The 22,866-nt window shown below is 59.4% G+C and overlaps 8 protein-coding genes across 8 annotated transcripts; 6 read left to right on the top strand and 2 right to left on the bottom strand.

The window, feature by feature from the left end:
- The first annotated feature begins 95 nt into the window (after positions 1-95).
- Positions 96-2,280, top strand: BDZ90DRAFT_229840 (calnexin). Its single transcript, XM_025505235.1, has 3 exons — positions 96-291; positions 377-507; positions 586-2,280. Exons 1-3 carry the CDS (start codon positions 205-207, stop codon positions 2,057-2,059), a joined length of 1,692 nt encoding a protein of 563 aa, XP_025365459.1. The 5' UTR covers positions 96-204; the 3' UTR covers positions 2,060-2,280.
- A 96-nt stretch (positions 2,281-2,376) lies between these two features.
- BDZ90DRAFT_25735 (Thioesterase/thiol ester dehydrase-isomerase) lies at positions 2,377-4,736 on the top strand. Its single transcript, XM_025507946.1, has 8 exons — positions 2,377-2,851; positions 2,926-3,037; positions 3,104-3,378; positions 3,441-3,843; positions 3,926-4,083; positions 4,157-4,161; positions 4,236-4,515; positions 4,586-4,736. Exons 1-8 carry the CDS (start codon positions 2,444-2,446, stop codon positions 4,619-4,621), a joined length of 1,677 nt encoding a protein of 558 aa, XP_025365458.1. The 5' UTR covers positions 2,377-2,443; the 3' UTR covers positions 4,622-4,736.
- Positions 4,278-6,912, bottom strand: BDZ90DRAFT_229838 (Creatinase/aminopeptidase). The gene is made up of 2 exons (XM_025505234.1): positions 4,564-6,912; positions 4,278-4,497 (listed from the first exon to the last, which is right to left on the bottom strand). Exon 1 carries the CDS (start codon positions 6,887-6,889, stop codon positions 4,661-4,663), a length of 2,229 nt encoding a protein of 742 aa, XP_025365457.1. The 5' UTR covers positions 6,890-6,912; the 3' UTR covers positions 4,278-4,497; positions 4,564-4,660.
- Positions 6,913-7,088: 176 nt separating this feature from the next.
- On the top strand, positions 7,089-8,937 carry BDZ90DRAFT_263684 (VHS-domain-containing protein). Its single transcript, XM_025508615.1, has 3 exons — positions 7,089-7,374; positions 7,451-7,955; positions 8,024-8,937. Exons 1-3 carry the CDS (start codon positions 7,130-7,132, stop codon positions 8,873-8,875), a joined length of 1,602 nt encoding a protein of 533 aa, XP_025365456.1. The 5' UTR covers positions 7,089-7,129; the 3' UTR covers positions 8,876-8,937.
- A 196-nt stretch (positions 8,938-9,133) lies between these two features.
- BDZ90DRAFT_248479 (hypothetical protein) lies at positions 9,134-12,629 on the top strand. The gene is made up of 3 exons (XM_025507626.1): positions 9,134-9,634; positions 9,709-9,813; positions 9,895-12,629. Exons 1-3 carry the CDS (start codon positions 9,197-9,199, stop codon positions 12,604-12,606), a joined length of 3,255 nt encoding a protein of 1,084 aa, XP_025365455.1. The 5' UTR covers positions 9,134-9,196; the 3' UTR covers positions 12,607-12,629.
- Positions 12,630-12,808: 179 nt separating this feature from the next.
- Positions 12,809-16,355, top strand: BDZ90DRAFT_229835 (hypothetical protein). The gene is made up of 4 exons (XM_025505233.1): positions 12,809-13,462; positions 13,532-15,409; positions 15,489-15,907; positions 16,007-16,355. Exons 1-4 carry the CDS (start codon positions 12,856-12,858, stop codon positions 16,286-16,288), a joined length of 3,186 nt encoding a protein of 1,061 aa, XP_025365454.1. The 5' UTR covers positions 12,809-12,855; the 3' UTR covers positions 16,289-16,355.
- Positions 16,356-16,579: 224 nt separating this feature from the next.
- BDZ90DRAFT_257895 (hypothetical protein) lies at positions 16,580-17,142 on the top strand (the record flags this gene model as incomplete). The annotated part of the gene is made up of 2 exons (XM_025508010.1): positions 16,580-16,912; positions 16,990-17,142. 2 exons carry the CDS (start codon positions 16,580-16,582, stop codon positions 17,140-17,142), a joined length of 486 nt encoding a protein of 161 aa, XP_025365453.1.
- Positions 17,143-17,222: 80 nt separating this feature from the next.
- BDZ90DRAFT_25700 (hypothetical protein) lies at positions 17,223-22,766 on the bottom strand. Its single transcript, XM_025507906.1, has one exon. The coding sequence runs from the start codon at positions 22,694-22,696 to the stop codon at positions 17,303-17,305; it is 5,394 nt and encodes a 1,797-aa protein (XP_025365452.1). The 5' UTR covers positions 22,697-22,766; the 3' UTR covers positions 17,223-17,302.
- Positions 22,767-22,866: the final 100 nt, after the last annotated feature.

Raw genomic sequence — 22,866 nt, 5'->3', positions numbered from 1 at the left:
GGCGGGCCGCCGTTCCGGCACTGTGACGTGGAAGACTCCTGCAGCCAGTCGAGGTGAGCGGGCGGGGGGGAGCAGCGAGCGACACATTCCCAAGGCACACACACGGGTCATAGCGTTCAAAGGTTCGCCTTGCTTCCATCCCATCTCGATCCATCCTCATCCTTGGTCCTCGCCCTCATCATCGTCGTGATCGTCGAGTAAGAGATGAAGTCGCACATCGCAATCGCCCTCTCTGCGGCAGCCGCCGTATCGGCGCAGGCTACCGAGCACGTTGAGCGCAAGCCTTTCGTTGTGAGTAGCGTAGCAGGCGGCATTGGGCAGCTGATGTGCGCTCGTCACAGCAGCAACAGACTGACCTCTCTTTTCTTTCGCGCAGCCCACGACGGTCAAGGCGCCATTCATCGAGCAGTTCCAAGAGGGATGGGACACCCGATGGACTGCGTCTCAGGCGACAAAAGAGCAGACTGGGGGTGAGGTCTTCTCCTACGTCGGCAAGTGGTCCGTAGAGTGAGCATTCCCGCTGCGAGTGATGATGACTGGCAGTTCAGCTAAACATGCGTTGTCCCTCATCTGCTCCACTCACAGAGAGCCGACTGTCTTCCCTGGTCTCCTTGGCGACACCGGACTCGTCGCCAAGTCCAAGGCCGCGCAGCATGCCATCTCTGCCCAATTCCCCGAGGTCATCAAGACCGATGGCAAGCCACTCGTCGTTCAATACGAGACGAAGCTGCAGAACGGCCTCTCGTGTGGTGGAGCTTACCTCAAGCTCCTCACCGAGTCGCCAGAAGGTATTCAGGCAAAGGAGTTCTCGGACAAGACGCCCTACACCATCATGTTCGGCCCTGACAAGTGCGGCCAGACGAACAAGGTCCACTTCATCTTCCGCCACAAGAACCCCGTCAACGGCGTCATCGAAGAGAAGCACCTGACCGACACGCCGTACCCTAAGCTGGCAAAGGTCTCGACCCTCTACACCCTCGTTGTCGAGCCTGACAATAGCTTCGAGATCCTCATCAACAACCAGTCGCGCAAGAACGGCACCCTCTTCGAGCAATTCAACCCTAGCGTCAACCCGCCCAAGGAGATTGAGGACCCCAAGGACTCGAAGCCCGCCGACTGGGTCGACGAGTCGCGCATCGCAGACCCCGCTGCTACCAAGCCCGAGGACTGGGATGAGGACGCTCCCTTTGAGATCCCCGACGAGGAGGCCGAGAAGCCCGAAGGCTGGCTCGAGAATGAGCCTCTTCAGATCCCTGACCCAGATGCCAAGAAGCCCGCTGAGTGGGATGACGAAGAGGACGGCGAGTGGCAACCTCCCGTCGTCCCCAACCCCAAGTGCGAGGACGCCCCCGGCTGCGGCCCCTGGGTCCGCCCCCTGAAGCGCAACCCTGACTACAAAGGCAAGTGGACCGCTCCTATGATCGATAACCCTGCCTACAAGGGCCCTTGGGAGCCGCGCAAGATTCCCAACCCGCACTACTTTGAGGACAAGCACCCCTCGCACTTCTCGCCCATGGGCGGCATCGGCTTTGAGATCTGGACGATGGACGAGGACATCCTCTTCGACAATGTCTACGTCGGCCACTCGCGCGAGGAGGCAAAGAAGCTGAGCGAGGAGAGCTTCGAGCTCAAGTTGCCGATCGAGCAGAACCGCGAAGAGAAGGCAGATGCCGAGGAGAAGGCTAGTAAGGCGGCCGAGGAGGCAAAAGCTGCCAAGGCCGCTGCTGGATCATTGCTCACCCGTGTCCGCTCTGAAATCGACGTCTTTATCGCTGCCGCCAAGCGCGACCCGGTCAACGCCATCAAGAGCCAGCCTCAAGTCGCCGCAGGTCTCGGTGCAGGTGTGACGGCCATGTTCGGTCTCTTGGGTCTTCTCTCGGGTCTCATGGGCGGCGCTGCGGGCAAGAATGTGGCTGCGTCTGCCAGCCAGAGCAAGAAGAAGGAGGAGGCTGCTAAGTTGGTCGAGCGCAAGGCTCAGAGCTCGGCTGTCAAGGAGAAGTCGAGCGAGACGGTCGGCAAGAGGAGCAAAAAGACTGTTGTGGCCGAGGATGACGAGTAATTGATTAGGAGCATTGGTGGAAAGGTGCGGTCAGGCGAGACACAGCTTCGCACGAGCATACGCTAGTGGGCCAGGCTCCTTGGAAGAGGCACGGCAACGGAGGAGAAATGCGGGGCTAGGCAGAGGAGGTCAGTGGTGGTGATGGCCTGACTGGAAGCACAATTTCTTTTCTCTCCATTGTCCAAAAAGCATATCTGCTATTCTGTGTGCTTGTCACGTCGCTCATCCTTCCTTGATCTGTGCTTGTCGATTCTCGTAGTGAAAATCGCAGCCTTTGCTCTCTGTCCGCTCCGCGTGCACGGGCCCTCGCCGCACAAAGCGCTGCAGCTGAGCTCGAACAACAGTTTCGCTCCTTGCCTTCCAGCCACCGTCCTCATCGCCAACATGGCGAGCACACCGCCGGACAAGTTCTCGTCGGTCATCCTGACCTTGGGAGCCGGCCTTCTTCTCTACTCGGGCGCCTCCATTGCCGTCACCTGGGTACAGCAGACATTCCAGCGCCGCTCTTCGACCTCCGATCATGACCCGTCTGCTCCTCCCTCCAAATCCTGGCAGGAAAGCACAGTGACCGTTTCCTACCCCACGGATCCCTCGATGTGCCAGTACCCTTCTGCTGCCGCCCCTCCTACTGGCGGTGGACAACCGTCACGCCCGCTCTTGCTGGCGGGAGCCCTGCTCAGGTTGATCGACGTGGTTGCTGGAGTAGCGGCCAGGCGACATGCCGGGCAGGGATGCGTGACTGTTAGCCTCGATAGTGTCCTGTTTCTGAGTCCAATCTATTTGGGCGACTTGGTGAGCAAACCGTCTCGCGGCAGACTTATGGACGAAATGGAGCGCTGATATGGCTGGTATGACACCGCGCCCAGATCCACCTGTCCGCAGCGGTCAATCGTTCCTTTAGCTCTTCCATGGAGGTAGGCGTGAGGGTGCTGGCTGAGAGTCCCGATGATCCAGGACGCTTGAGCTATGTTTCCCACGGTGAGCGAGCTGTGCGCCTGCGATAGGTCAATTCCAAAGCTCATCAGCCACTCCCCGCCTTGCCAGCCTACCTCACCTTTGTCCTGCGCAAGACCTCGGATCAGCCCACACGTCTGCCCCGATTGGTCCCAGAGACAAAATTGCAATGGCGGCGCCACTTCCTTGCGGGGCATAGACGTGCCCGTCGTCTAGCTGCTGCGGCAAAAGGGGTGGACGAGGACGCGATTCCACGCTCTGTGCTGGAGGAGGTGCGCGAAGTTGTGATGAGGATGGGGGCGAGTGGCGGGAGAAGGAGGGACAGGGAGGTGGGCAAGAGGACAATCGAGAGAGGGGAGAGGGAGGTGAGTCAGCAATATTCGGGGTAGAGACGAGGATGTGCTGATCAGCGTCCTTCCATCGCCAGATTATGGCGCGTGCAATGTATGGACGCAGGGACTCGACGCTGGTAATCCAGGAGGACAACGACGGGCACGTCCTTGGGCATCTACGAGGCGAGCCAGAAGCAGCTGGTGGCCAAGTCATCCGACAGCCACTGGAAGAAGTCAAGGCTACTGCACGTCACTTGGGCCTGCTTCACGATGGTCTTGGCAATGAGACGCAGGAAGAAAGTCATGACTCGAAATTGTCGAATCCATCACCACCGCTGCCGAGGAGGACACGCTCGAGGATGGGGTCATTCCTCTCCCCGCACCTTTGCGGACCCTTTGACACGTCGGCGCAAGGAACCCAAGGTCACCGCGACGTCCTGAGTGAGATTGCCATCGAGGATACGCTTGCCACCGTACTCCAGATCGTTTTCCCCGAGCGTAAGTCTGCGCCTTCCCCTAGCCGTCGTCACTCTTTTCCTTGATTGCTCACTCTCTGATTGCTTCTTCGACGCACGCACAGACACCAATTCAGTCTCGATCCTCTTTGGTGGCCAGACAATGGCCTGGCTGGAGCAAGCTGCGCTGATCAGCGCGAGGAATGTGGCAAGAGGCTTGCCAAATGTGCACTGGAAGACGGTCGCGATGGATGGATTGGAGTTCAAGCGGCCGGTCGTCGTAGTGAGTGCCCTGCTCCCCTTACTTTGACCTCTCGACGCTGACACTCCTTCCTTGCCAACGCTGCCTTGGACAGGGAGAGTGAGTCGTTCCATTATGTCACTTTGACCTTGTGCAAGATTTCGCTCACTCTTCCCCGCCATTCTCACCCACAGAGTCATGACCTTCACAGCGGTCGTTCTACGCACCTTCACGCGCTCATGCGAAGTTTACGTAGTTGCCTCGGCCGAATCACACGACCACGCAGGTGGGAAGCGACGCTTCACGAATGACGCGCTCTTCACGCTAGCACTGGCTGCCCCACCTGACGAGGATGCAGGAGGAGAGATAGAAGGAGCGTTGAGACGCATAGTGATACCAGAGGAATCGCCCCTGGAGACGTATGCAGGGGCTGCAGAGAGGAGAAAGGGCAGGAGGCTGCAATTGAGAGAGATGGTAAGTCTTGCTGCGGGCTTGAGGAGGAACGAACTCGCGCTCACGCACCAGATTCCACCCACCACACCAGCTCATGCGCATCTACGGCCCGAGCGAGGAGCAATGACACTCAGTTGCATTCCATTACTCTCTCTGCTCCCTGCCCTTATACCCTCTCCTTACATTCCCTCTCCAGCCACTTCAATCCCAGCTCGCCATCCTTCCCTTGCTTCTCAAGCACCGGTCCAACCTTCTTGAGCACCTCATCGTGATACGCATTGATCCACTCCTTCTCCTTGACGCTCAGCAAGCTCGCATCGATCAGACTGGTCTGAATCGGGCAGAGGGTAAGGTGCTCAAAAGTGAAGTATCCTTTACCACCAAAGTTGTTCTGCGTCTTTGCCGGTCGAACGATGACCAGGTTCTCGATTCGGATGCCCCACGAGCCATCCTTGTAGAATCCAGGCTCATTGCTCAACACCATCGCGTCACGCAGGGGAGTCTCGTTGAAGACGAGCCGTGTCCCAATTCCAGCGGGGCCCTCGTGGACATTCAAGTACGAGCCGACTCCATGGCCCGTTCCGTGGCGGTAGTCCAGTCCTTCCTCCCACAGGGCCCGACGTGCCAGTACATCAAGGAGGTACCCCGTTGTCCCCTTAGGGAAGACGGCCTCGTCGATCGCAATATGACCCTGGAGGACGCGCGTAAAGGCTGTTCTGATCTCCTTAAGCGTTGCTGGGTTCTCCTCTGAAGGAGCAAAGTGCAGCGTACGAGTGACATCCGTCGTCCCGTCCTGGAACTGAGCGCCAGAGTCACAGAGGTAGATTTTGGTCTTTTCGATGACCTCGCTCTTTCCCTCTTCCGGGCTGGGCGAGTAGTGAATTACGGCGGCGTTAGGGCCGGTGGAGGAAATGGTCGTAAAGGACTCGCCCTTGAAGCCAGGCATCGCTGCTCGGAATGCCTTGAGCTTCTCTGAGCCTTCATACTCGCGGACGGTCTTGCCTGCTTGGAGCTCGGCCTCGAGCCAGGCAAAGTAGTTTGCCAACGCGGCTCCATCCTGGATGTGGCAGTGTCGGAATCCTTCGAGCTCGACCTCGTTCTTGATCGACTTGAGGTCGATGACCGGTGAGCGGTCCACATCCGTCTTTTCGAGGCCACCGAGCGCATCAGAGACGGCGAGAGAGCCACGCTTGCCAATGAGGAACTTCTCCTTCTTGCCCTCTCCTTCCGAGGCACCCTGAGCGGAGGCCAAGCTTGAGCCGATGGCTGCAAGATCGGCATAGAAGCTCTCGTAGGGCTTGACGGCCACTCCTGCCTCGACGAGCTGCTCGCGAGCCTCATCGGTGAGCTTCGAGTGGTCGAGGTAAGCAGTCGCAGGGCCCTTGTCCTGAAGAGGAACGATGGCAAAACCGAAGAAGACGGGATTGTAAGGCACGTCCGTTCCGCGCAGGTTCAGTAGCCATGCCACTTCGTCCATCATGGTTGCCACAAAGCCCTGCAAGGTGACGCCCTGCCTGGCCCTCTCCTTGTTGAGCTTCATGACCTCAATGCGCACTTCATTAACCTTCTCTGCCACGCTCTTGCCGGCGTACTTGAGGGGCTGAATGAAAATCTCGTTTCGAGGAGCAGCAGGGCGAGCTTCCGGATCGTTGGAGGGGATGGCGTTCCAGATCTCGTCGATGAGATTTGTAGGGAGAGACTTGAGGCTGCAATTGCGCTTTGCCATCGACTTGGAAAGGTCTTGGTAATCGGAGATGGCGAGGAGGGAAGGGTCGATCCCTACTACACTCGAGGGTGGGAGATGCGAGGTAATGTACTCTGTCCACGTCGGTACACCCTCCTCTCCCTGCTTCATGAGCTTCCACACCTCGGGCTGAAGCTGCTGCCCGGCCTGGAGGAAGTAGCGGCCATCGGTGAAGAGGAGCGCTTCTGGCTCGCCGATCTCCTTGTCTGACTTTGCCGCAGCGCTGCCCGTGACAGGAGCGACGGTAGTGACGACGGCTGTGCCTGCTGAGCCGTTGAAGCCGGTGATGAAGGTCCTTCGCAGGTCGCACTCAGCTGGATACTCAGAGGCATGGGCATCTTCCGAGGGAATGACGTACGCTTGGACCTCATGCTGCGCCATGAGAGCGCGCAAGTGGGCCACACGCGCCGTCGTGTCGATTCGACCTTTGTTAATCGCTCCCATGTCTGGCTGATGTGCACGAGAGGGCGAGGAGTAGAAGGCACGTCGGTGGAGGGTCGGAGAGTGATAAGGTTGCAAGTGTTGGATGGGAGAGGCTGCGGACGTAGCAGAGCAGGGAAGCCGTGCTAAGGGTTGAGGTGAGGTAGTAGTGACACGGGTAGTGAGAGAACGGTGGAAGTTGCGAGCTAGTGATGTCTGCCTCAAGAGCATCAAAAATGTGACAAAGGAAGATGAGCAAAGGTCAGTTTCAACCACTTGACTTCGCTGCTGCTGCTGCCGCTGCCGTCGCTTCGCGCTGCGCGGGCCTTTCGCCGCTCGTCTGGCTCGCTCCGAGACAACAGACACGCACAGACCTCGACGAGACGAGTCGACGAAGCGGCGCCGACGGGCTGGCCAGAACAACCAACAACTTCTTGACATCCTCCCCTTCTTCTCACCGCCCACGCCGCCATGTCGTACAACCATCACTCGTCCCGCGGCCCGCCAAGAGGCTATGCATCCTCCTCTGCATCATCGTCGACGGCCAATGCCATCTCAGCCTTTGCTGACTGGGCGGCCAAATCGATTGACCCAGAGATGAGGATCACGCCCGTCCAGTCCTATGTCGAGCGATGCTGCGATCCCATCAACTCGCAGCCTAATCTGGCTCTCAATCTCGAGCTTGCAGATCATATCAAAAGCAAGCAAGCAAATACGTGAGCAAGGGATGGCCCGATCATCTCCTTGTATGCTAGTATGCTGACCTACTCTCCTTGCCTCCTCCTCTGGCAGCCCCCGCGAGGCAGCCTTCGCCGTTGTGCAGAAAGTCAATTCGCGTCATCCTCACATCTCTCTACTGGGACTTGACCTTCTGGATCACCTCGTCAAGAATGTAGGCTACCCTTTCCACCTCCAAATCGCAACAAAGGAGTTTCTCAACGAACTCGTCAAACGATTCCCCGAGCGGCCCCCTCTCTTCCCTTCGCCATCGCAAACCAAGATCCTCGCCCTCATCCACGAATGGAGAAACACCCTCTGCGTTGATTCGAAGCATAAGGAGGACCTCGTACACATTCGCGATATGCACCGGCTGCTCACGTATAAAGGATACCGTTTCCCCAACTTGGACTCCAGGGCAAAGGGGGTGATGCAGCCCACGAATAATCTGCGCTCGCCCGAGGAGTTAGAAGAGGAGGATAGGGCGGCGCAGGCTGCTAAGCTGCAAGAGTTGATCAGGAGGGGTACGCCGAGAGATTTGGAACAGGCGCAGGAGCTGATGAAAATCATGTCCGGGGCGGTGAGTGCCAGCGATGAGCGCCAGGGCGTCCACCAGCCTTTGTTGACATGCTGTTTGTCCCATTGCAGGAACCGGAGAGCAAGCCCGATTACGCCTCACAAACGGAAAAAGAGCTTGACAAGGTCCAATCACGCGCTATCCTGCTCAACGACATGCTCAACAACTACCAAGCCGGAGAGCGATTCGTCAAGGGGGACGGCTATGATCAAATCGCTGGCCATCTGCGCGGTGTCCAGCCGAGACTTCAGAAGTGGATCTCAGAAGCAGAAGATGGAGAGTCGCAGCAGATGGACAGGCTGTTGTTGCTTAACGATCTGGTCAATCAGGTCTGCGAACGATACCAGGCGTTCAAGAAGGGAGACTTGAGCGCTACGGTCAACATTGACCCCAGTATCGACCCTGCCAAAGGAGGCTCCGCGGCTGTGCCTACTGCCAAGATCAGTGATCTCATTTCGTTTGACGACGAGGGAAGCGCTGCAGCAGCGGACTCGGCGGCCAAGCCGGCCGCCTCGTCCTCGTCGATCATGGACGACTTCGCAAGCCTCACCTTTGACTCTGCTCCTTCCGCTGCTACGACAGCAGCAGCGAGCTCATCATCGACCGGCACTGGTCCTGGAGGTCTCCCTGCTAATCTCTTCGACACAAGCAAGCTGTCCCGCCCACCAGCGGGAGGTGCAGCATACCAGTCAACTTTTGGAGCAGCGACGCCGCCGATGGGAGGGGCAGTGACCCCAGGCGGTGGCAACGCAGCCATTCCAGCACAGAGCTCAGGCTCACAGCTCGGCGGCTGGGGAGCACTACAGCTGCCCACAGCAGGCGCTAGCTCATCAGCCTCATCGCCCTCGCCGGCCCAGCCTGCAGCATCATCAAAGAATGGCAGTGGCAAGGGGAAGGACCCTTTTGAGGATTTGCTAGCATAGTGTTAGAGCGCGAGCGTTTTCAGAAGTAATTTGAAATCAAAGTTACCAGTTCTGTACCAGAGCAAACAAGCTCATTCTTCGTCGTAGTCTTGTGTCTCGATAGCCTCTCGGCGCTGCACCGGGAGCCTCGGCAGGCTGCTGCACCAGGCGTGATCAAAATCGCCGCGAGTCGAGTCGAGCGGATCGAGTGGAAATGGGCGTGGTGGGGAAGTTGAGCGGCGGCAAGGGTGCCGTTGCCTTTCTTGCATTTGCCTTTAGCACCATCGCCGCCATCCCAAAGCCATCTCTACAGACTATCCACTGTCGAGTAGACACGCAGTCATGGCCCCCGCAGCGACGACGGCATCGTCGTCAACATCAGCGTCTGCTGCGCCTGGCCAGGCATCTGCGTCAGGCTCAGCAGCCGGACCTGCGTTGACTCCAAAAGGCAAGCAAGGACGTCCTTCCTCCGCTTCGACTTCGATGGAAACGACATCAACTCCAGCGGGCGCGACAAACAACTACTCGATGCCCATCTCCGCCCCTTCTCCCGGCATAGCTACGGGCGAGCCATGGACTCATCCACCCAACTACTCGCAGTTTCCCCCTCCCGTCGCAGCACCTTCTGCTCTCGAGCTGACCCGCAAAGGGTCGCGATCCAGCCCGACAGACGAAAGCGGGGCCAGTGGATCAAGGCTCAAAGGTATTGGGAAAGCGCCACAGACTGTTGCGGATGCGGTGGCTGCTAGTGTGGGGAACAAGAAGGAGAGGAAGAGGAAGGTGAGCAGCCGGTGCTAAGGAGGTGCGACATGTGTGACGCGACATCCACTGACCTGGGCCGCTTCCTTACTCAGCGTATCCATTACTCGTGTGCGGAGTGCCATCGACGTAAACACAAGTGTGATCGACAATATCCATGCGGTCCCTGTCTCGAACGTGGGATTGGTGACAGCTGCAGAGTGAGATCGATCCGGCAACTGAGTCAAATCCTTGGACGTACGCTCACAACTGTGCGCCCTTGTTCCTTCGCACATTCACAGCCATTCGAGAGCGGCGACGAGCATGGTGATCATCGTGACCGTATTGCTCGACTAGAGGACATCGTCGAGGCTTTGGCGACAGCGCAGACAAGCCTGGCTAGAGAGCTCACAGAGGCTCGACAAGCTGGCCTCCTGCCCGGCAGTAGCAAGGACGCGACGACAGCAACAGCAGCAGCAGGCTCTTCAGCCAATACTGCGTTGTCCGTGCCAGCCATTGCAGACGATGAAGACGACAACTCGCGCAACAAGCGCCTCCGTCCACCGTCGATGCGCGGCATGGAGCGCGAGGAACTATTCCACGCTGAGCGCAGGACCGAGGGCATCGATGAGGATGAAGATGGGCGACGAGTGCCGGGCAGTGCATTGGAGAGGAATGGCAATCCGCTCGAAGGCGGCCTGACAACAGAGGGTGATGCCTTCTTTGGCGCATTGGCCTTGCCAAGCGTCAGTCGAGGCGCGGTTGAGACGGAAATCAATGGCCAACGCCTGGAGCTCGGCGCTCATCTGCCGCGATTCCCTGCCTCGTTCAAGATTGCTCGTCTCGTGTCAGAGGGAGGCGCAGCGCCCAATGTCGTCGCTGAACTCATGGAGCTGCTACCTCCAAAGAGCGTCACCGATGGTCTCCTTCACCTTTACTTTCGCGACATCAACAACACCCGCCTCCCCATCCACGAGGGCACCTTCCGCCAATCGTACGATGCCTTGATGTCCTTCAAGTGGGGCAAAGCCCGAGAAGAGGTTGGAGACGATGGCGCCCGACACGTTCCCTTTCTGGCATTCCTCTTCATCCTCTTGGCCATCGCCAAGCGCAACGAGCCAGAGTCGATGACGAGCGAGGATGAGGCAAAGAAGGGCGCAATGAAGCTCTACCATGCCTGCCGCAAGACGATTCATGTTGCAACGTACATTCGCGCAGACCACATCGACCTCGTCCTCGCGCAGACTTTCGCTGCTCGCTACCTCATCACTTGCCGGCAGAGCGCAGAGAGCTGGAGCATGTTGGGCAGTGCCATTCGAGCTGCTCAAGCCATCGGTCTGCATCGCGACGGCAGCAAGCTCGGCCTCGATGCCTCAACCACAGAACGACGTCGTCGCCTCTGGAGTCTCCTCTTCTACCTCGACAAGTCGACATCCATCCTGCTGGGCCGCCCACCCGCCATTCAAAATCATCACTGCGATACCATGGCCCCCTCGGACGTGGACATCGACACAATGCCGCGCACAGCGGTTGCGGGTCCGCCAAAGTGGGCCGACCCCGGCTCTCCGCCGGGCGTGTTCAACTTCGTCGCCATTCGCCATGCCCTGACCATCATCACGGGCAAGATTGCCGAGCATTTCCAAGACCTTTCGCGCCCGCGAAGCTACTCAGACGTTATTGCGCTCGACGAGGAGCTCGAGTCCTTCAAAGCAAGTCTGCCTGCGCCGTACAAGGCGCAGGAGAGTCAAGGAATGGACAAGTCCTTCGATACGGTCTGCCCATGGTTGCCGCTGCATCGCTACCTCATCTCAGTGGAGTACCACTACATTCGTTGCACGCTGCATCGCCCCTACTTGCTTCGCAACTCGGAGAAGTACGCGCTGAGCCGCAACGCCGCTTTTGCGTCAGCGAGGGAGGACAGGCGTGTCCGACAGGAGTACAAGCGCGATGTCCAATGGCCCAAAGACAGGGCGCGCAAGCGTCATATGGGCGGCTTGTATCGTCTGTTCAGCTCTACGTTGATCACCGGTATCGAGCTCCTGCTCGACCCGACTGGAGAGGACGCCGAAGAGTTGATGGCTTGTCTGGATGAGTTCATCGAGAAGCATAACAGGAGGGCAGAGAAGGATCAGTGCAGTAAGAGGGAGGTGGCGATCATCGAGCTGTTCAGGCAGAAAGCGAAGGATCCAAGTTGGTGCGCTAGGAAAGGGGCGAAAAAGGCCACGGTGGCTGCGGGTGGGCAGCCGTCGCGCAGTGGAGCAAGGACGCAGCCTGGCGATGGGAGCGCGGACAGCCAGCAAGGTACAGCAGGTCAGTCTGGCGGGCCCTTTGCACGTATGATGGACTCGCCCGCTCCTGGCTCCTCCGCAGCGGCAGGCAAGCACGGCGCCAGCGCCAGCGGGAGCAGTGGTTCTGGGTCCGTCACCACCCCGCACGGCGGCGCCCTCCTTCCCTCGGCTTCCTCTATCCCCTCCTTCAACCCGCAAGAGCTCGCCCAATCAATCTTCGACACCCTTGGCGGTGGGATGGATCAATTCAACCTCACCTCTGCCCTTCAGCAGCAGAACAAGGGGCGTTCAACCGGTGCAGCCGGAGCGGATGGGACGAATCCCTTTGGTGGCATCGCTGGGCCCGGAATGGCTCTGCCCGAGGATCTGAGTGGGATTGGAGCAAATGGAGCGGGAGGGAACTTTTATGATTCGTTGTGGGGTGGGGGAGCAGGCGGTGGAGAGTACTCGGGAGCATTGACGCCAGCGATGAACGGCGGCGCTGTGAGCGGTAGCAACCAGCCTTGGGCGAACTCTTCGGCATTCACGAATAGTGGAGCTGGTGGTAGTGCTGCGTCGCAGGTAGCCGGAGCTTCGCCTGCTTCCAGTGGCGGAGGGGGAAACCTGTCCAACATGGACTGGAGCGCGGATAGCTTGATGCCCTGGGGGGCCATGATTGAGGCCATTGCGATGCAGAAGCCTGGGCAAGGCGGCAATGGTGGGAACGGTGATGGGTCGAATTCTTGATTTACCTTGTATTCCAATTCGAGTCATTTATTGTCGTGGCGTCGCAAGCATCGTCGAGATGGAGCCAGGTGTGATGGACTCGACGCGTGAGGAGCAGAGCGGGCGGGAGGGAGGTGAGACGCGCGCTCTCTGTCGGACTGGCGGCGCGTCGTGGATGTGGATCTGAGCGGGGCGCCCTGGAGATTCTCCTGTTCCTCCAACACATCATCACCACCACCACAACCACAACTTCCATCGTCTTGCCTCCGCATGGCCTCGTCGTCATCCTCGACGAGGGCTCGCACCTCGTCCGGCCTCCCACGGGAACCGGTCGGTGGACCCTCCACCTCTTCGCTGCCCCCCGTCACGCCCCGCCGCAAGTACAAGCGCAAAAGCAGCGCTGCTCCTTTGAGCAGCAAGCAGTTCGATAAGATGACGCGACAGCTGTTGATGGTCCAGCAGTCGACGCGCAAGGCCGGTGGAGATGGGATTGAGGAAGAATCAGAGGGAGCGCTGGGTGCCTCCAATGATAATACGCCGCCTGCAGGCGTGCCCCCTGCAGACGTTCTGGCCGCGTTGGACCTCAATGGGAATGGGCCTGCGGATTCGGATTCGATCGTTGCACTTGGCCAGCCGGGGAAACATCGACCTGCAGTTACGACTACCTCATCGACGACGCGCCAGCTCGGTGATGGTGCAGTGCAGACTGTACGTGAGACGGAGGAGGTGAAGAGGAGTCAGGTAACGGAGCATTGGCTGAGGAAGATCAGAGGGACGGGGACCACGGCTGGGGAAGGGCCATCCGGGTCTACCAAGGGGCCAGATGGATTGAGCATGGCTAGGGCGGCTGTCAAGGGCTTGCAAGGGAGGAGACAAGGTGAGTGCAGCGAGGATCAGCTCAAGAGGAGGGAAGGCAGTAGTGCTGATTGATCTCTTTGCTGCACAGCTCCCACAGATTCGTTCGCGCACGAAGGATCCTTCATCTTCAATCCTCTTGGCCGCAGAGTGCCTAGACAGTCGCCTCGCAAACCAGCAGCACCACCGCCAGCAGACCTGCACCGATCCAAGACCAGCTCGAGACCTGTCGATGGTCAGGTCAATGGCGAAGACGCGGGCGACCTTCAAGCGCTCGACGATGATGGCGCAGAGCCTGCGGACGACATTCAGGCCGAGCCCTCTGGTCTGACCATGATGTCCCGCGACGTGCAAGAGGCAGCCATCATCGAAGACCTTCTATACGTCCTCATGGGCATCGAGGGTCAATTTATCACCTTCGCCCCCGGCTACGATCCAGAAGACACGGCATCCCAGCTCCGCGGCCCAACATACCACGTCGACGCATCCCTCGACGCATCCCTCAAAGGTCTCGTGCTGCGCATCCTCCCGCTTGCCTCGTGCTATTCGGCCGTCACTGCCTTTGTGGATTTGGACTCGACGATGCACTACGGGACGGTCACTCATGCTCTCTGCGCTGCGATCCGGACGGTCCTGTGCGACTACGAGGCTCTGCTTGTCAGCCTGGAGCATCAGATGGCTACCTCACCGCAATTCACGCTGCAGAAGCTCTGGCTCCTCATTCACCCCACTCTGCACATCTTCTCGCTGGTCTACGCGCTCGTGAGCGACATCGCCTCCATCACGCACGCTGATATTCTCGAGTCAGACGATGAAGAGGGAGACTCCGATGACGACGACGACAGCGACGCGGCGGAGGACGAGGAGATGAAGGAGGCTCAGGCCGAGCTGGAGAGGGAGCGCAAGGCCCTCTTTTCAGGCCAAGACGCTCAGGCAGAGGGAGGCGATGAGGACGCAGTGCAAGGTGGCATTGCCAAGGGCGGCGAGGTGTTGAGCATGCTCTGGGATAGGGTGGAAAAGCAGTCTGGCGATCCACGAGCGCATCAGCTCTTCCTCGACCTCTTTCACCAAGCATCTCAGCCTTACGCGCGCATTCTGGTCACTTGGGTCTCGACCGGCGTACTCGTCGACCCATACGACGAGTTCATGGTCTTCGAAGACCAGAAGGTGACTTACGATTCCCTCAAGACAGATCCATCGGATATCTACTGGGAGCAGCGCTACACGCTGCGAGATCAGAACATCCTTGCGAGCCGGGAGAGAGAGAGGCAAGGCCTGAGTGAGGAGGACTACGAGGCTCGCCTGCAGGAGGACGAGCAGCTCATCGCCAACGGACGTGGCCTCTTCACCGGCGGGGCAAAGATCCCCAGCTTCCTTGAGCCTTGGAAGTCCAAGATCCTCCTAGCGGGTAAATACCTCAACGTCGTACGTGAATGCGGCATCGATGTGGCTACGGTCATCCCGCAGCCGCCACCGCCGAGCGATGCTGAGGGAGCAGACGCGGGCGAGCGCTTCGTCATGACGTCTGACTCCTTCCTACGACGCATTGAAGAAGCCTACCACCTCGCCAACACGCAGCTGCTCCACCTCCTCCTCCACGACTACCATCTCATCGAACGTCTTCGCTCCCTCAAGCACTACTTTTTCTTCAGCCAATCCGACTTCTTCTCCTCGTTCATCGAGCAAGCCGAGCGCGAGTTGCGCAAACTCGTCAACCCTATGCACGTGCGAGACAGCGTCAAGACGCGACTGCAAACGCACATGGGCATGGTACTAGGCAGCTCGGCCGTGGTGGGGTTCGCAGACCCGTACAAGGAGGATGTCAAGGTTGGCACCGCGCTGGACAATCCGTATGAAAGCTTGAAGAGGATTGCGAACACGCGCGGAGTCAAGGGAGGAGCCGATGCCGCGGAGGCGATTGCGCTGAAGGCCAAGATGAAGGCGAGGGAGAGGGACTATACCGCGATTCGTACGTGTCTACGCCGCAGCAAAGTAAGGAGCTGTCCCTCGATACTGACACTCATCTTTTGCCTCCTGTCGCCTGCCAGTCCTCGACGTCCTCGAATTCGACGTGACGGTCAAATTCCCCGTCTCTCTCGTCATCTCCCGCAAGAACATGATCCGCTGGAAGTTCCTGCATACGATCCTCATCCAATTGAAAGTGACCGAGCGCCAGCTAAGTGACGTTTGGCTGGAGCAACAGGCCAAGCACTGGCAAGCGCGCTGCAGCGATCACCCGGAGCTGGAAGGGTGGAAGATGCGCACTTTCAAGCTGCGTCATCGTATGACCTTCTTCGTCCAGAGTCTGCTGGCCTTCTTTACTGGAGAGATCATTGAGCAAAATTGGGCGCAATTGGAGAAGAAGATGGAGGGCGCTCGAACTGTTGATCAGTTCCTGCGAGATCATACGGACTTCTTGAACGAGTGCAGAAAGGAGTGTATGCTTACGGATGTGCGCTTTGTTGAGGTGAGCAGCAGCAGCAGCAGCAGGAAGCGAGAGTGTGGCTGGCCGTCAACAAGTTGGAAGCTAATCACATCTTGTCTTCCACCACGCACTCGCGCTCAGTTCCTCCAACGTCTCATGAACAGCGCTCGCGTCTTCTACGAGAATCGCAGCCGGCTCGACGACCATGTCCTCATGACGACCTCGGCGTGGGCAGCAGCCAAGGCCTCAGATGGGCCCGACGCCAGACCTGCAGAGCTAGGTGCAGACATGTGGCGAGCTCTGGAGAAGCAAGAGAGCAAGTGGGCCAGGGCAATGAAGGGGTTCAATAGCACGGTGCAGTTGCTGGCTACTACGGATAACCCAGCGGCATTGCCGCTCGCGATGAGGTTGCAGTCTGCTTGAGTGGACCCGACGTAGACCTTTGTTTTTCCTTCTCTTTGTAATTGTATTCTCGATCCTCTTGCACTCGCTCCTCGTCCTCCTCAGTGCGACATCCTCGACATCCTCGATTCATGCTGCACCCGCTTCAGTGTCGGTACGCGGCTGACAAAGAGAACCCCGCGGCGAAGTGGAGACAACAGCAGCGGCAGCGGCGGACTGGAGGCGATTTTGGCTCGTCGCTACGCCTGTCCTGTCACCTTTTTCCTCCTCATCACTTCATTCAATCGACCCTTTCTCCATCACTTCGACAGCATGGCCTCCTCCTCTCGCCTCCCACAAATCTATTCCCGCTTCCTACGCCTCTCTTCATCCTGGCCCATCGACCCGCTCCGCCCTAAGGTATCCTTCGGGGAAGCCATCCGCATCAATATTGGCAAAGCGCTCCTCACCACTCCTCCTACCCCGACACCGCCCATCCCATCGTCGGGGAAGAATGGCTCGCCGCCCACGCCTGGAGTGACGGGAGAGCCGCACAAGGATGTTGAGTCGTTGAGTTACAAGAAGTTGACCGAGGATGAGATCCAGTATGCGGAGAGGGCGGCGGATGCGCTTGAGGGATTGAGGACGGGGAGGGAGACGAAGGATGTGAGTAAAGATGGCGGCGATCAGGAGGCGAAACAGGAGCAAGACGCTCACGTTGCCCCCCTCTTCGCGAATCGCAGCATCCCATGTCCGAATCCATCCTGCGCCCAAAGTCTGACCCAGTTTACTACGAGCGTCTCCGAAAAGGAATCGAAAAGGCGGCGCAGGGCGACCCGTTGAAGCCTTCCTTTGCCAATCGAGTTAGGATCTTCTTCGGGGCAAAGCCCTTGTAGAGCCAAGGAGAAGAAAGCGAGTCAGGCGAAGGGAAATGTGCAGGAAGACGGAAGACAGTTGGAAGGATATGTCGATTTCGAGTCGATGGTAAATACAACAAATGAGATGACAAGTGGAAGTCGGACGTGCTGATAGGTCAAATGCTGCGTCTCGATCATTCTACGGAGGTCCACCACCTCTCCCCCTTCCCCTTGCTCTTGCCCCCCAACCTGATCCAGGCATAGGTCCACCCCCGCCTGCGCCTGGCGGTCCGCCTCTACGTCCACCTCCTCGTCCTCCCCAGCCTCGTCCTCCACCATGGCCGTGCCCACCGTGATGTCCTCCCAACCCTCCGTGGCTATGTCCATGTCCCGACGGACCGAATCCGCCATGCATTCCTCCTGCTCCTGCTCCTCCTCTTGCGTCCCAATCATCTCGCCCACCACGCTCTCCCGCATTAGCGCCCATGGCTCCTCCTCCTCTGCCTAAAATGCTCAAGCCATTACCGCTTCCCAATCTCTGCGGCCCTAGTCCCACGCTGGGCGACGGCGGCGGAGAGCCACCGTCCACACTTCCACTCAAGCCCTTGGGCTTGGGCCCACTTGGCGCGTTGAGCGGAGGAGCGGGACCTGCGCCGGCGGGTGGGAGGTCAGAGGTGAAGCTGGGCGGTGAGCCTCCGCCGATGCCGGAGGAAGACGTGACGCTATTGCTGTGTTGGCGGGGCGGGGCACCAGAGGGTGGATGCCCGATGGGCGTCGCATTTGGACCTGATGTGGCCGCGTTACCGCCAGGGGGACCTTGCTGCTGCCTGTCTTGATGTTGGCTCTGCTGCTGGTTCATAAGCGCCTTCGGTCCCTTAGGAGGATTGAAGGGAGCTGCCAGTCCTCCTGATGCCCCCGGACCTGCGCTGCCTCCCAGAGCATTAGGTGGTGATCCGCCAAGCCGAAGTGCTGCTGGCCCGCCTGGGGTATTGGATCCCAATGGCGTGCCAGAAAATGACGACGAGTGCATGTGCGGTCGCACCCGCGGGCTCGGTGGAGGCTCGAACGTGCTCGGTCCGGCTGCTGATACGGGTCGAAAGGATTGCGTGGATGCTCCGCCTGCGCCCGTTGCCGTAGGGGCCTGTGGTGCCGCAGACATGGGAGCTGGCGGTGGCGGGCGACTCGATGGTCGAGCGCCTGTGTGAGAAGGCGGAGGCAAGGGCGGCGGCACACTACCCATTGCTCCTCCCCCACCACTGGCGGCCATGCTAGCGGATCTGGCTCCCCACCCGGGCAAAGGCGCCTTGCTCGGCGGGCTAGCACTGCTCGCCAACGGCACAGGACGAGGCGGTGGTGGCGAGCCTTGGCTCGTGTACGAGGGACGACGCGGAGCTGAAGTCATCGGCGCTGCAGTCGGTGGCGGCGGTGCTGGTGCGGGCGGCATGGGCCGAGCAAAGCTGCCGCTCCCGCTGGCGCTACTACTGGCCGTAGGTGATGCCAGTGCTGCTGAGCTCGTATTCGAACCCATGCCGGCTCCAGGCATGGGCGAGGGGGACAAGACTTGCCTCCCAAAGGTGCTGACGCTTGCAGGAGGGGAGAAAGCCGGCGAGGCCGAAGGGTAAGCGCTGCTTGGCATCGAGGACGTATCGACCCCTCCAGCCGAGCCAGCCTGCGGCATGGAGGTCGGTGCCAGTGGTGCTGGAGGAGGAAAGTAGTTGTCGGCTTGCGAGCGCGGTGCGAGATATGCCTCGCCCATCGAGCGTGGTGGGAGCGGGGCAGGAGGTAGAGGCGCTTGCGGCGTCATTGCCGTCGAGGAGGCGGTGCCCATCTCGACATTAGGCGAGAAGACGCTCGGTGAAGGTGGAACTACAGAGACTGGTGTCGCGAGTTGGGTGGTGTTGATCTGGTCGAGAGGATTGCCCGCCCCCGAAACTGTCGCTGATGGAGGAGACATGCCAGCTGCAGCTGAAGTTGCTGCACCAATGTCGAGGGAGGCCTTGCGCTTCTCCGCTTGCTGCTTCTTCCAGTCGGCGAGGGAGAGTTTGGCGCGAGGCTTCTCTGGCTCTGGTGCGGGGACTGGCGTAGGCTCGCGCTCAGGCTCTGCTGGTGCTTGAGCGTCTGTGTCCGGCCCCATCTCAGCCTCTCCGTCCCCTCGGCCTTCTGCGAAAGGTGGTAGCATCGGCGAGCTCTCCTGCTTCGTCTCCACCATCTTCTGCTCCGCCGAAGGAATGCCATCACTCTCACTGTCCGACATCATCGTCGAGGCCATCCTCCTCTTTCTCTTCTTCTTCGACTCTTTCCCTGCCTTTGTATCAATCTTGCGCTTCTTGCTGCGCTGCTGCTCCTGCTCATCCTCGACGGAAGATTCGGAGTCAGCAAGCGCCGCCAGCTCGCTGCGACGACGCTCCTTTTCGGCAGCCTTTTTGTCCTTCTTTTTCTTCTTGCGCTTCAGCCCGGCGTCGTCGTCGCGGTCACCATGCTCTCCGCTGTGCGATGGGCGTCGCCCGATGGGCTCCGAAGGATCGTCGTCTTCTTCTTCGCTGAGATCGCTCTCGTAGATCTCAGGAATGGCGGACGGGATGCGTACGTCTGCTCGTGGTGGGGCTGCGCCGTCGTCGTCACTCATGTCGCGATCGCTTTCGTTGCCTGGCGCACTGCTGAGCGGCGAGCTTGGGTCGGCAAGAGCGCTTCTCTTGCTCCCGCCTGCTCGTTTCGAAGATGACACCTTCTTCCTCGGTGCCGTCACCTTCTGCCCCGCAATTTCCGCTTCCTCATCCTCATCAGACGAAGAAGCGAATGGCGTCGCCCTCTTCGAAGGCTTTGCGCCCTTCCTACCTGCAGCCACTCTGCGTTTCAGCTCTTTCGCCTCTGCCCTGGCCTTCATAGTCGCAGCTGCCCTCTGCGCCTTTCTTGCGTTGCCGCGATTCGTCTTGTCCTCAGCATCAGGATCGTCGTGATGGATGTGATTGGCTTTGAGGCGTGTGCCCGCGATGCGCTTCTTCAAGGGCAGAACGGCGGGTCCGGCTTCTTCGTCTTCGAGCTTGATAGCGGTGAGACCGTCCTCGTCGTCATCGTCGTCACTGATCTGACTGAGACCGGAGAGGGGCTCGGTCAGGGAAGAGGCGTCCGAGGCTGTTGCGTCCGAGTCCGTCGCATCGTCATCGCTGTCGTATGGGCCGAGAGGAGAGCTTGGCTCTCCTTCTTCATGTAGCGCAGCGGCCAAGATGCTCTCCGACTTCCTGTCGAAGGAAGCAGCTTCAACCGCACCTATCGCAGCAGCCAAGTCGGCCTCGTACACGCGCGCCACCCTCCCGTTGGGCAACAGCTTCGTCGGCACCCTCCCACTCCTTAGCACCTGCTCTCTCAGCGACACCTCCATTCCCTCATCGATGTGCGACTGCGGAGGCGTCAGAGGCGGCATACCGAGACTCCTCCATGCCCTCCTCGCCCCGACCAATGGAGAAAAGTCTGGAGTCTTCACCCTTCTGTGGGTATTCCTCGCACTGCCCGGAATGTTGACGTTCAGCAAGCCCATTCCCTGCCCAACACGCAACATCTGCGCAACAGCACAATCGTGCTTGCGAGCGTTCGAATGGCTGCCACTTGATCCCGAGCCGGCTTGAGGAGTGGCAGACCCAATACAGCTGCACAGAGTGATACTGAGCAGAGCTGCAGTGGCCGCGTTCATCTTGTTGGAAAAGATGGTCGACGCGTAAGGAAAGTCCCCCTTGTCCGCCATCTCCACCACGGTGACGCTGCGCGGTCTGCTCGGGGTCTCGAGGGCGGGATTGCGAATGATTTCGGGGAGGAAGTGCACGATGTGCTGATCGTCCCATTCCCAGCCTAGGATGATCTCTTGGGAGGGCTTGATGGAGGTGAGAGCGAAGAGACCGAAGCGCAGCTCGGCTTCCGCCGAGGGAAGCTCGTCGGTGGCCAAGTGAGTGAAAGTAGGTGTGCCAGCTCTTGAGATCGAGTGGGGAGAGTCACTCATCTCCTGGCCGGAAACGTCGCGATAAAACAAGATAGGCCGCAGTACGGCGTTGGGATGGCAGCCAAAGCGGGCAAAGCGCGCCTCAGTGCCAAAGCGTCGCGCATCGATGGCTAGGCTGAGTGGCGGGGGGAACAGGTGGGCATGTGGCTTTGTAGCGCCCAGGACGCCGTACTGATTCATCGGGTCTGCGCGATACGATTCCGCCGTGGTAAGCTCGCCGCGATACTCTGTGATGAATGAGCCAGGTCGGATAGCACTCTCGGCGAAGAGACCATGCATGCTCGGCTTGGAGAAAGCCCGCGTAGCGCACCATGGCCTCGCACGCTCGTTGGGCAGAGTTGCGATGTAGCTGACGTTGGTGAAGACGGCGGCTGAGGCTGCATCGGAGATGTTGCGGACGTAGACTGGGCAGGCAACGCTGCTAAGGGAGGAGGCGTGCAGCTCGATGGGGACGCATTCGTTGCCTATCGCCGAGAGACCGAAGACATGCCCGGCTGTCGAGGCGTTGGCTGCATTCGCGTCCATCTGGTCGACGTCGAACTGCTCGGCATCGTCGCCCTCTGTCGCCAGCTGATCCGGCATGGCGGCGAGAGGAGCGCGTAGACGCCCGTCTGCATCTTGGACAGCCTTGAGGGGGGAACCCGCATCATAGTCGACCATGGCAGCTGCAAGAACATCGATGACGCGACTCTCAGTGACGAGATTGCGGCTGATGGGCGTGAAGTCGAAGTGCCAGGCCTCCATCTTTTCCGCCGCCGTCAAGGCATCATCTTCCGTCTTGTCCTCTCGCGGCGTCGTTGTTGGAGGGAAGGAGAATGTCTTTGGCGTCGTGGCGCTGGCTGATGTCGGTGTGGCTAGAGGAGTCTTCCTCGATCCAGGCTTGGGGCCAGGTTTGCGACGGCCTGTCATCGATGGCTTGGAAGGGCCAGCAGTTGGCGTAGGCAGATCAGGCGCCACGAATTCAGTATTGGAGAGGTCGATGTTCTGGCTGGGCTTGCGAGATCGAGGTGGGATCGGAAGCTTTGGCGGAGGGAGTTGAGGAGATGAAGACTGCTTCGAGGCTGACTCGAGAGGCTGAAGAGGTAGCGAGGGTGACGACGAGGGCGCCTCGACGGGCGACTTTGCAACTTCGCTCATTCGCCGGTCGATGAATGCTCGCTCTGCTTTAGCCTTGCGAGCGTCGTGCTCCAGCCTACGCTGTTGATGAGCCTGAGCAAAGGCGACATTGACTGGCCGAGGATCGCATAGCTCGCAGAGATATTCATCTGGTACGCTCGCAGATGACATGCCAAAGCAGGCGCAATGTTGCCAGACCAAGCATCGATCGCACTGGATGGTGAAACCATCATCGTCGCTGATGCCGCAGATGCAGCGAATAACGCCTCCATCTTCATCCTCTCCTGCTTCGCCATCTATCGTAGTGTCTGCTCCCTCGTCTGCTTGCTGATCCAAGCTAATGGGCTGAGGTGGTGGTATCGCAATCGAGGTTTCAGGACGAGGAGCATCCGCGCCATCTGGCGGACGAGTATCACCTGCATCCATCATAGCGACGTCGGGAGCTGTCTGATCGCCTTGGCGACCATCTAGACTCCTCACGTCCATCCACGGAGACAGGGCGAGAGTGATGGCGAGGCAATGGAAAGATACGATGTGAGGGAGAGAACAAGAGTAGTTGGGCCAATGTAGCGTTTCATCGGTTCCGCTCCGTCTTGTCAAAGCTGGTCGTCGTCGTCTCCCATCCGTCGCTCAACTCGCCGACTCGACTCGCCTCG

This window comes from Jaminaea rosea (assembly GCF_003144245.1).
Source record: "Jaminaea rosea strain MCA 5214 unplaced genomic scaffold BDZ90scaffold_1, whole genome shotgun sequence".
Lineage (NCBI taxonomy): Eukaryota > Fungi > Basidiomycota > Exobasidiomycetes > Microstromatales > Jaminaea > Jaminaea rosea.
This window is presented reverse-complemented; position numbering and strand designations above follow the sequence as displayed.

What these genes read in the sequence shown, in the direction of transcription:
- BDZ90DRAFT_229840 (XM_025505235.1), top strand. Translation starts at nt 205, where the DNA reads ATGAAGTCGCACATCGCAATCGCCCTCTCTGCGGCAGCCGCCGTATCG. An exon ending in TTGAGCGCAAGCCTTTCGTT is followed by an intron (nt 292 to 376) that starts GTGAGTAGCGTA and finishes TCTTTCGCGCAG; the next exon opens with CCCACGACGGTCAAGGCGCC. An exon ending in GTCGGCAAGTGGTCCGTAGA is followed by an intron (nt 508 to 585) that starts GTGAGCATTCCC and finishes CTCCACTCACAG; the next exon opens with AGAGCCGACTGTCTTCCCTG.
- BDZ90DRAFT_25700 (XM_025507906.1), bottom strand. Translation starts at nt 22,696, where the DNA reads ATGGACGTGAGGAGTCTAGATGGTCGCCAAGGCGATCAGACAGCTCCC.
- BDZ90DRAFT_25735 (XM_025507946.1), top strand. Translation starts at nt 2,444, where the DNA reads ATGGCGAGCACACCGCCGGACAAGTTCTCGTCGGTCATCCTGACCTTG. An exon ending in CAATCTATTTGGGCGACTTG is followed by an intron (nt 2,852 to 2,925) that starts GTGAGCAAACCG and finishes CACCGCGCCCAG; the next exon opens with ATCCACCTGTCCGCAGCGGT. An exon ending in GGCTGCAATTGAGAGAGATG is followed by an intron (nt 4,516 to 4,585) that starts GTAAGTCTTGCT and finishes CCACCACACCAG; the next exon opens with CTCATGCGCATCTACGGCCC.
- BDZ90DRAFT_263684 (XM_025508615.1), top strand. Translation starts at nt 7,130, where the DNA reads ATGTCGTACAACCATCACTCGTCCCGCGGCCCGCCAAGAGGCTATGCA. An exon ending in AAAAGCAAGCAAGCAAATAC is followed by an intron (nt 7,375 to 7,450) that starts GTGAGCAAGGGA and finishes CTCCTCTGGCAG; the next exon opens with CCCCCGCGAGGCAGCCTTCG. An exon ending in TGAAAATCATGTCCGGGGCG is followed by an intron (nt 7,956 to 8,023) that starts GTGAGTGCCAGC and finishes GTCCCATTGCAG; the next exon opens with GAACCGGAGAGCAAGCCCGA.
- BDZ90DRAFT_229838 (XM_025505234.1), bottom strand. Translation starts at nt 6,889, where the DNA reads ATGCTCTTGAGGCAGACATCACTAGCTCGCAACTTCCACCGTTCTCTC.
- BDZ90DRAFT_248479 (XM_025507626.1), top strand. Translation starts at nt 9,197, where the DNA reads ATGGCCCCCGCAGCGACGACGGCATCGTCGTCAACATCAGCGTCTGCT. An exon ending in AGAAGGAGAGGAAGAGGAAG is followed by an intron (nt 9,635 to 9,708) that starts GTGAGCAGCCGG and finishes TTCCTTACTCAG; the next exon opens with CGTATCCATTACTCGTGTGC. An exon ending in GGATTGGTGACAGCTGCAGA is followed by an intron (nt 9,814 to 9,894) that starts GTGAGATCGATC and finishes GCACATTCACAG; the next exon opens with CCATTCGAGAGCGGCGACGA.
- BDZ90DRAFT_229835 (XM_025505233.1), top strand. Translation starts at nt 12,856, where the DNA reads ATGGCCTCGTCGTCATCCTCGACGAGGGCTCGCACCTCGTCCGGCCTC. An exon ending in CTTGCAAGGGAGGAGACAAG is followed by an intron (nt 13,463 to 13,531) that starts GTGAGTGCAGCG and finishes TTTGCTGCACAG; the next exon opens with CTCCCACAGATTCGTTCGCG. An exon ending in CGGATGTGCGCTTTGTTGAG is followed by an intron (nt 15,908 to 16,006) that starts GTGAGCAGCAGC and finishes ACTCGCGCTCAG; the next exon opens with TTCCTCCAACGTCTCATGAA.